Source organism: Capsicum annuum, unplaced genomic scaffold (genome assembly GCF_002878395.1).
Source record: "Capsicum annuum cultivar UCD-10X-F1 unplaced genomic scaffold, UCD10Xv1.1 ctg995, whole genome shotgun sequence".
Taxonomy (NCBI): Eukaryota; Viridiplantae; Streptophyta; class Magnoliopsida; order Solanales; family Solanaceae; genus Capsicum; species Capsicum annuum.
In genome coordinates this window covers 1,156,625-1,167,917 of record NW_025896043.1, presented here as the reverse complement: position 1 = coordinate 1,167,917, position 11,293 = coordinate 1,156,625, and the positions used below count along the sequence as shown (strand labels likewise).

General features: G+C 34.2%; 1 protein-coding gene across 1 annotated transcript; it reads right to left on the bottom strand.

The window, feature by feature from the left end:
* Positions 1-1,444: 1,444 nt before the first annotated feature.
* On the bottom strand, positions 1,445-8,394 carry LOC124895750 (ras-related protein RABD2a). Its single transcript, XM_047406179.1, has 8 exons — positions 8,076-8,394; positions 3,901-3,973; positions 3,137-3,184; positions 3,016-3,063; positions 2,595-2,666; positions 2,333-2,488; positions 2,133-2,236; positions 1,445-1,875 (listed from the first exon to the last, which is right to left on the bottom strand). The coding sequence occupies exons 1-8, from the start codon at positions 8,087-8,089 to the stop codon at positions 1,779-1,781; spliced, it is 612 nt and encodes a 203-aa protein (XP_047262135.1). The 5' UTR covers positions 8,090-8,394; the 3' UTR covers positions 1,445-1,778.
* Between the last annotated feature and the right edge of the window lie 2,899 nt (positions 8,395-11,293).

Here is an 11,293-nt window from a genome sequence, read left to right as displayed (position 1 = left end):
GGAGTACTTATATTAAGTAAAATAAACAACAATTACTGAATAAGAATAGATTTTATTCAAATTTAAATTGAAAAACATATTACATGACAGATTCGGACTAATAAAATTATAAAAAAGCATACTGCACAAACATTAAACTCACTGAATGACTACATGATAACTAATCAACGGCAAAAAAATTTCAAATCAAACATCAAATACACATAAAAACTTCCAATATTTTCTTTTTTTCTGTTCTTCATTTCATTTCCTTTTCAAAACACGTTTCTCCTGCTCAGTTTCATTAAGCATATCTTCAAATGAGTTTATTTTTCTTTTGATTCTTTTAGCAATGTCATAAGAAAATTTCTATCTTCTATGACTTCATTGAGATTAAATAGTGTGTCAAACTTCATAGTGTTCAGTGAAGTCGCGATATCTCCATCGAATATGGGTCTCTTCAATTGTGGTGGAATGATGTACGTTTCATTTATTGACATACTTTATACACTGAAAATAATCACATCCACCATTTTTCTAAAACAACAAAATAAGGAAAAATGTTAACATACACATATTTTTAATTGAACAACTTAAACATTTTACCTTCGAACGTGCACAGCTCCAAAACTTACGACCAAGAATTTTTGGAGTCCTTGATATTTTTATTTTTATAATATTCATTGCATTTACATACATCCAGTTCAATTCAATATAAAAACATTTCGAATTGTTGAGACATTATTATTAAGGGATTCTCAAAGTCCAAAAAGGTGATATTAGTAGAATAATATGATAGATGGATGAGATAAAATTGAGTGAATAACAACACATATATATGTGAAAAAGTTGTACCATTTCTCAAAAATTGAAGTGACAAAACGTTCACTATATAAAAATCTTTTCAGAAATAACAATCAGGTGGCGAATCTCTCAGTAGTTTTGTGGGCAAAAGTTTTCAATAAGTGCTGTTCATTTCGACTCTTAAGTATGAAAAAATATTCCTTTTAACTCCGAACTCATATAATAACGCATTTGAGCACTCTTGGGGATCAAGGTTGCTTCCTTCGGCAAGCGTTAAAAATGATCAAAGTCATTATTTCACGATTATACACTTTTTTTGTTAACTTTTATCTTACAACTCAAATGTTGTTTTAATAATATTTATGTGCTTTTCTTAAAAATTTCTCATTGAAACAAAATATACGTGTCAAAAGATTAGTTATTGAGAAAATGTACGACGTACTCAATGCAATCCCATAAGTGGATCTAAATGCAATCCCATAAGTGGATCTAAAGAGGGTAATAAAGATAAATATTAGCTAAATTTATATTTAAGAGTAATTAATCGTTGTTGTTTTAAGACCACACCACATTATGAAGAACAACATTATGGAAAAGATCACTAGAAAGCAACACACCAAATGGTTGAGATTTGAGAAGTTAAAAACATCTCACAAGAACATTATGGCAAGAGCATTTTATTTGAAGAGCATGATAGTCAAGTACAACAGCATTACAGCTCTATCACTATCCCATCTAATAAAAACCAACTTCTAAAACATATATTATGCCTGAAACTGCAGAAACAAACACTGCAACTTTGACATGGAAACCCGACGAAGTGAAAATATAGAACGGAGACGAAAGAGTCCTATACGTAAAAGCACTTCTTGTGATTTGTACAGGCCACTTGGATACCGGTGTATAAAAAGAATGGAACTGGCACAGCTTAGAAAACAAGGCATTCCGATTGGAATGTGACTCTGGAAGCAATTCTAGCTAGCAGAATGCGACACCTAAGAAGAACAGCAGCCACTTTTTTGGTTAACAGGTTGTCCGCGTATCTGCACGGTGGGTGGCTTTGCATTGTTTGATGCTGGCTGTGTTGCCATCCTGTATCAAGTAGTCAAAAACGTCAAACAAATAAAATTTTGGCAAAATATATATGGACTACCTACCAGCTTTTGTTCAGACTGTAGTGAAACATACCGCTTTTTAGCATATCAAGATCATATCTTAATGGGATTAATCAGTTTCAAGCAATTACTCCATAAAGTTTTGAAAATAGTTCCATAGTCAAACTCGCGTGAATACAGGTTCGAAGTAATCAATAAGGAGGTGAAAGTACTAGAATAATGAACAGAAAATACCTATTCTTTATCTCAGCTGCCATTGCCATGAAAGCTTGCTCAACATTAGTGGCACTCTTTGCACTAGCCTCCATAAATGGAATGCCAATTTCATCAGCAAATGCCTAGTATGTGAATCAAGAACTATTTCAGTCAATTGAAAAGCATTGTGCTAGAAGGACAAACCAAAAAAGAAAATGAACAGAATGCTAGATCTTAACCTTTGCTGTATCGTACGACACTGCTCGGTTATCATTCAAGTCAGACTTGTTTCCAACCAAAAGCTTGTTTACATTTTCGCTTGCATAGCGATCAATTTCACTCAACCATTGCTTAACATTGTTGAAGCTTTCTTGATCAGTTATATCATAAACTATCTGCCAGAATATTCAAAGAAAAAATACAAGAGTAAGGATTTCATCAAGCGAAAAGGAAAAAAGTTAACTGATTCATTTGCTTTATAAAGGAGTCACGGAAACATACTATTATGCCATGTGCCCCACGGTAGTAACTACTTGTGATTGTCCTGAAACGTTCTTGTCCAGCAGTGTCCCACTGGCAAATGTAACACAGACGAGGACTTAAAATTTCATTTTGAAAATGCATAATGACAGGAACAAAAGCTAGCAGATAAATTCAGATTATTTTCAATTGTAAAAGAACACAACTCAATCCTAGAGCACCTGATATCTGTATGGAAGAATTAAAATAAAGATTCAAGTGAAGTGCATAAATCCATGGAAAACCACACAGAATATTATAACAAAAATATTAGAAGTTGTATTCATCACCTAGCTAATTTGTAACCTCTAAAGCTACTTGACCTTTTCCAAAAGAAATTAACATGAATAAATTCTGTCAATTCTCAACCCAAAAAAACTAAAAGAAAGAAAGAAAACCATACAATTTGAAGTTTAATAGTCTTCCCATCTTGCTCCACAGTACGTATTTTCTGCAACATAAAGTAGGAACTTCACCAACTGCAAGAATTTTATATATGTAAGTCACTACTAATTTTGGCTTACAAAGTCAACACCAATTGTGCTGATGTAGCTGTCCAAATAAGAGTCATCCTGCATCAGAAGAGAAGGAAGCAGTTAATCAGCTTATAAAACATAATGATCTAGAAATGTATCACATTTGTTTGGACACAAAGCAAGATTTCCAAAACAATTAAATCCAGTGCCCATCACAAATGCTAAAGAGTTTACATCACTATCAAAAGGCAATTTACACCAGGATTCTAATAACTGCAGACATCTACATTTGAAATAAAAAATGACTGTACTTTATCCTCAAGGCATCTATCATTTTGTTCTTTCCCCACAGCCCAAGACATGCTGGCAGGCACAGTTCTCCATGTTGCTGTCTTCCTTTTCTCTATTTTCTAACTATCATCAGCTGCTTTAAGCTTTCTCTTAATAGCTTGTGCAAATGTATTTGACAGGAAGGGTCCAAACTCGAGATCAAAAAAAAGCCAAATAAAATAGAAATGTGGCATTCACAAGGATAGTCATGACATAAGTATGTGCATGACCTAATTGAGCAATGACCTAATAACTTGGACCTAACCTGACAGAAATTCTAAAATGCTTAGATAAGGCTATAGAGGAGCAACATGGGGCAACTTCCATATCTGCTGCTAAATACACGAGCACATGTCAACATGTGCAACTTCCCTGGTTTCATTGCTTATATCAGCCATTAAAAGAATCATGCAAGTAACATTCAGCTCAGATGCAAAAGTAACTATAAGTGGGACAAAATTGAATGAGATGAAAATACTCACGGCAAATCTCAGGAGAAGACATGACTTTCCAACACCTGAATCTCCTATCAACAGAAGTTTGAACAAGTAGTCACTGCAGAAAGCATAAGAAGAGACGGCGTTAAGTTCCATTTGAGCTGAAATTAACAATAATCTTTATAGGCAGATAGATTTTTATGAAGGGAACTTAAGAAATACAAGGTCCCATCCAGTAAACCTTCTGGCATCTTTAGGTCGAGGTGCAAACTAGTAGTCAGCAAGAATTGAGGTTACATAATGAAGCGGAGTAAGAACCATATGGTCCTAAGTTCAAATTCTAGAGGAGGCAAAACACTAAGTGATTTCTTTCTGTCTGTTCAAGCCTTGGTGGATAAAGGTACCCCCAGTGGCTACACCATAGATTTGTCAAGGTGCATGTAAGGACCTGGACACCATGGTTATAAATAAAAAGAAGAATCGTGTGAACATTGATAGGACCCCAGCAACCTAATCCTTATGAATCAAATCCATCAAAAATTCTCTACGAGCACCTGGACTAAGACAAAAAAGTGATCAATACAGTTCTTTTTTATCTTGTTATTATGGTAATGTCAGGACAGCTTGTGTACCTTGACCAATGCATGGGGCAGCCTGCTACAGCCAACAAGCACAAATTCCGTGTAAATCAATGCACATAGAAAACTCATATTCTTCCCTTTCTTGAGATTGATTTGAATAACAGGCAGAAACTAAAAACCAAAATGGTACCAACCAAGCTCCTAAATCATCAAATAAGAATCAAAGAAAATGGTCAATTTAGCACTCAAAGGGTGTCGCATAGCGGTCAATGAAGTGGTTTGAGAACCATGAGGCCTCACATTCAAATTCCAAAGATAAAAACACTAGGTGATTTATTCCTATCTGCTCTTGTCCTAGCCTTGGTATACAAAATTATCACGTACCTATGGAATTAAACTGACCCGAACACCACAATTATCAAAGAAAAGGGCCAATTTTAGCACTCGGTCAATGAGAATCATGGCGTATCCGGTTCAAATTCTAGAGACAAACTTCTTGTTGGTGAGATGTGACAAATATCCCGTGGAATTAGACGAGGTGCGCAAGCTGGCCCGGACACCATGTTATCAAAAAAAATAAAACACTAGGTTATTTATCCTATCTGTTTTAGGCTACGAGCTAGCCTTGCTGGACAGCTTTATCTGAACCCCATGGAATTAAACTGACCCAAACACCACGATTATCAGGAAAAAAATGGCCAACTTTAAAATTTTCATGGATCTAAAGGACACGACAATTAAATATAAGATTCAATTGAACAATCAATAAAAATCTACGCGATCCAAGCTGAAATCAACATTTCAATAGCATTTTTCAACACAGAGAAAAAAAATGCTAGCAATGAAATTCAAAGGAGAGGGTATTTTCAAAGAACTGACTATTCGGAATTCATGATTTTGCGAAACGATTAACGATTTCGATTAACACTAATTTAACTTGATATATGGGCAGATAGATCTTTACGAAGGAAGTTCTTAAAGAAAATACAAGGTCCCATCCAGTAAACCTTCTGGCATCTTTAGATAGAGGTGCAAACTAGTAATCAACAAGAATCCAGTAAACATTGCACCCACGGTGTGGCCTAGGAGTCAATGAAGTTGGAGGCAATGCACTAGGTGATTTCTTCCTATATGTTTAAGCTATGGTGGATAGAGGTACCCGGTAGCTACCTCGTCGATTAGTCAAGTTGCATGTAAGTTGCTTCGGACAGCACGGTTATAAATAAAAAGAAAGAATCAAGTGAACATTGATATGAGCCGAGCGACCTTAATCCTTATGAATCAAATCCTGCAAACATTCTCTACGAGCACCTCGACTAATAGCCTGTTGACCAATCTTCTAAAATCAGCTTATTTAATTAGTGGTTTTTCCAAAAGTGTTTTTCAAAAAAGTATTTTTGGTGAGAAACAATTGTGTTTGACCAAAAAATTTAAATCACTTTTTTGCAGCAATTTGTATTTGTCCAAGCTTTTAGAAGTGCTTCTAAGTGGGAAAAGCTACTTTTTTAAGCTTATGCTACTCCCCAGAAGCACTTGTTTCTCCCAAAAGCTTGGCCAAACACAACATTTTTTTAAAAATAAGCACTTATGAATTTTGATCTCCAAAAGCTTCGTCAAACAGGCTATAAATCAAAAGGTGATCACGGCAGTTCCTTTTTTATCTTTTAATTATGGTAGTGTCGGGCTAACTTGTGTGTACCAAGACTAAGCTGCTACAACCAACAAGCACAACCAATGCACATAGAGAGCTCATAATCTTCCCCTTTTCCAGATAGATTTGGATAATAGGCAGAAACTAAAGACTAAATTTGTACCAGCCAAAATCATAAATCATCAAATAAGAATCAAAGTGAATGGTCAACTTTACCACCCAAGGGTGTCGCTTATTGGTTAATGAACTGGGTTGAGAACCACGAGTTTCAAATTCCAGACACAAAAAACACTACCCCTCTATACCAAGACTAAGCTGCTACAACCAATGCACATAGAGAGCTCATAATCTTCCCCTTTTCCAGATAGATTTGGATAATAGGCAGAAACTAAAGACTAAATTTGTACCAGCCAAAATCATAAATCATCAAATAAGAATCAAAGTGAATGGTCAACTTTACCACCCAAGGGTGTCGCTTATTGGTTAATGAACTGGGTTGAGAACCACGAGTTTCAAATTCCAGACACAAAAAACACTACCCCTCTATTCCACCCCCCAAAGAAAAAAACACTAAGGGGTCGTTTGGTAGAATGTATAAGAACAATGCAAAATATAGTGTATTAGTAATGCTTGCATTAGTAATACTTGTATTATTTATGCTTGTATTAGTTATGCATGTATTATTTCTTATACATTGTTTGGTTTGCTTACATAATTTCTATAAAAGAAATTTTTGTTTACAAAAATACCCTTCTTTGATTTTGTACACTTTTTTGCAACAAAGTTCTTTTGTTATTTCAAACATAATTAGTATTGTTGAACTATTATATAGAGGTTTAGGATTAATTGCAAGACCTTCGTCTTTGCGCAAAATGTTACACCGACGTATTAACATAGTCGAAACAAAAATAAAATACAAGACGTAAAATTAAGAAATAGGCTCAATTTTTTTTTAAAAATCTTTTTAAAAACTCTCAAAGCAAAGCAAAAATATGTTATAGTTATTTAAATCATCATTCATTGTTGTAAATTCAAATGGCGGGAAAAAAAATTGTGAAATGTTTTGAAAAGATTCACTATTACAAATTAAAATGGCGGGAAAAGAAATGGTGAAATATTTTGAGAGGGAAATTAAGGGGTAATAAAGTCATTTAATAAGTTAATGCATGTGTTTAAAGTCTTTGTATTACTAATACATAGGAAATAGAGTGTATTACTAATACACACTTCAATACACAATAGAGTGTAACTAATGCTTGTATTAGTTATACATAGGCAAAAAGTCGTACCAAACAAGGTACTAGCAGTACACATTAACTAATGCATGCATTATATTTTACAATACACTCTACCAAACGGCCCCTAAGTGATTCTTCCCATCTGTCCTATCCTTGATGGATAGACTTAATAAATGTTGTTAATGGGAGGTGGCACGTATCCCATGGATTTAGTCGAGGTGCCACGAAAGCTGTCCTGAACACCACAGTTATTTTTTTTTTTTTTGTAAAACCATTATTTCCCTGACGCACTTTCTCAAGGGGTTCCAAATTCATCTTTCTCATTCACTCTATTCCTTTAGAAATGGATTTTAGCATAAATGGCTTTTTTTTTATCACAAGCCTTGTTTTATAGAAATGAAATTGTGATTTATTCCGATCTATTCTAGCCGTGGAGAATAATTAAACTGGTCCGAACGCCATGGTTACCAAAAATGCTTGTTATATATATATATGATATACATAGAAATGAACATGGTAATCTAGTCCTATTTGTTCTAGTGAAATCAAATTCTCCCGAACACCACGATTATCAAAAAATACCAATTTCAAAACATTCATGGATCTAAAGGACACAACAATTAAATACAAAATTCAATTACGCTATCAACAAACTCCGCAAATCCAATCAGAAATCAACATTCAAATCGCATTATTCAACACAAAAAAATGTCTAGACATGTAATTCAAAGGGGATTTTGAAGAACTAACTATTCGGGATTCATGATTTTTGCGAAGCCGATTGATCCAAATACGAGAAGGGAACCGGAAAGATTCTCTGTTCCCAACGGCCGTATATCGCCGGAAAATCGGATCGTCGCCGGGAAATCGCCGAGGGAAAATGTTGACAGCGCGTGAGAAAGAGATAGATCAAATGAGTGATGAGACAGTAATATATATATATATATATGGGCACCGACGAAAGGGATGAATGGTTTTGGGGAAACTAAACTATAATTCTGCTTTGCTTTATTCAATCATCAAAACTATTTTGGACCACATACTCCTTCAATATCAATATAAGACAAAAAGAAAATTATTAGTACTAGTAGTATCTAAAAAAGTGATTTTTTTCATGGTGTGTTTGGTGACACTTCGTTAAACAAATAGATATTTTTAAGTCAAAAAATTAATGAAAAATATTTTTGCTTCATTTCAAATAGTTCAAGAATAATTTCGATCCCTTTTCATTTTGATTATAATAATTATACTCAATCTCTATTAACCTAATACGATCATTAAAAAAAATTAATTAAAGGTATTTTTTAGTAGGGATTAAAAAAAATTAATTAAAGATATTTTTTAGTAGGAAGACTTACGCGAAATAGCCACAATTTGAGCAAAAGGGGCACGGGACAGCAACACTTTCAAAAATTATAATTTATAACTGATGTATTATTGTATTTGTAGCAGTGAATACAAGCGTATCATCGAATACAAACCTTCTTTCTCTTTTTTCTTTTTTCGTATTCTATATTTTCACTCCTCTTTTTCTCCTTCTTTATATTTTATATTTTTCCCTCTCTATGTCTTCCTCAAATGTATCAAATTTACATTTGTATTTAATATACGAAAAATGTTCAAAAATATTCCTAAACTATCTGAAATAGAGCGAAAATACACTTTGTTAGTTTTTTGACTAAAAAATTATAATACACTGTAATTTTTAGCTCAATTCTGCTTCTAATTGCATGCATAAGGGGCTTAAGACTTGAAATTTTCACTAAGTGTTGGGGACTTAGTCATTTTCAAGACCCCTAAACTTTGAGGATTTTTATTTTGGTCTTCCCGACCTCGAGATATTGTTTTCTGAGTTAATTCATGTTCAGGGAGTAAAAGTATGCCCCGGAGGAGTTTCGCATTTTTCTGACAAGGTTTGGGGCATGTTTGGGCCATGAAACTAGTGGGTCACCTTGATAAGCTTGCATTACAACATTAGTCATGACCTCATACTTACCGCGTCGCGGTGAGGGATTTCTTCAACTGCAACAAGACCACATCGCAGTGAGGATGTTATGTCCAGATCTTGATTTAAATGATTGGGGGGCAATTGGGTATTTTACACCTTCAACCTAAATGGTCCATAACACGACTTGGGGCATATTTTAGGGTATTATTTGCCCTTCTTCTCAAAATCACTCTTAAGAAAACCCTCCTCCTTCCCCAAGAACAAATTTAATTCCTTTTTCGCTAAGTAATCAATAATTCAAGCTCCCCAAGTTCAAGAACCTTCAAGAAAGCACCAAGATTAAGGTTTCTTCTCAAGATCATCTCCCAAGTCTTAAAGGTCAAGTTTACTTCACCAAGACAAAAACTTTAAGGCTTGTGGGGTTATGAACAAGGGTACCCTTTCACCCTTGTGCCCAAAGTGCATAGTTTTAAGGTTTAATTTACTTGTGTTGAATTAGGGTTCATACCCAAATTGCTATATTCTTGAAGTCTGTTATTACCATGATATTGAAAGCTTTAAGTACATTAAGGATTGCTTATATTCATGTTTTACTTGTAAGATTCATATTGTGATTTCGATTTCATCATCTTTACTCGATATTGTTGAAAGATTTTAATGTGATCATTGAGCATGACTTTTTGTTATGAATTTTCATGAATTTAAAGCATGAATTTTAAACCCTGAAGTGAAGTATTGAGTTTACAAAAAGATTATGCTCTTAAGATCTATTGACAAGTTTTATATCATAATTTAAAGCAAAAAAGAATCCACATTTGTTCATCCTCATTATGATTTAAAGTAAGAGATGCATAACTGGTTTTTATTCTATAAACCCTTGTGCTATTTTAAGGTGGATTTCCTAAAGTATGAGCATATAAGTAATATGGAAGTAGTATTTAGCACCGAGTTAGGTATGAGTTTGAGGTCACATGCCCCAGAACTACGTGCCATTGTAGGTTTAAGTCCCAATATGGGTTAAGTATAGTGATCACTAAGTTAAAGTTCTATTTTGATGGAAAGGGTAGAATAACTCTCCCCAACGTGGGTAAGACATTGGACTTCATGATAGCTCACATGGTTTATGTTGGTTAGAAGAACCTTCCAAAAGAAAGAATAAAAGTAAAGCTTTTATAAACTAAGTGTTATGGCTCACAAAGTTTATTCTTATGCTTCATTACTCATTTTTGTGATTTTGCAATCTTTGTTTATTCAAGCTCAAGGTGAGTCATTTATACTTAGCATGCATTATTGAAAGTTTATCTGAATATTCAGTTATTATATTATGTATGCATTCACCCCCACATACTTATTACATTTAGGTACTGACCCACATATATGTCTATGTGCTACATTGTCTTATAATATAGGTTCTGGTGCTCAGTTCCAGCAGCACGATTGATTACAGGCATCATCACCTACATCCTGACTTTTGGTGAGTCCTCATAGTCTGAGGACCCAGTTTATTAGACTTTGATATTGAAGAAGTATTTCAGTTATTTGTTTTCTATTCATGTTTGGGTCAGCTGGGGTCTGTCCCAGTAGCTCTTTAGTTAGAAGTAGAGGCTTGTTCGACTATTTTCGTTTTTAGTTCAAAAGTGTCAATTTTAAAGATTTTCAAGATAAGGACTTTCAATTAAGATATTAATTCAGTTATATTCAGATTTCATATGTCAAGTTTACTTTTATCATGAGTTCCAAGTTTATAAGGCTTAAAGGATTAGCTTGGGACTACTTATAGTCTTGGGCACCGTGTGATGTATAGGGAGTACTTTCGGGGTGTTACAAACTTGGAATTAGAGCCTAAGGTTTTAAAAAGTCCTAGGGAGTCAGACAAGTTGCGTTACGTAGAGTCTTGATCATGGATGTGAAGCGAGCCACATTTATAAGCAAAAGGTTACGAAATGAGTAAGGAATCATCATTTCTTTCATAATCTATTATGTGTACAATTGTTTTTATCTTTCTTAACTCATGCTTTTA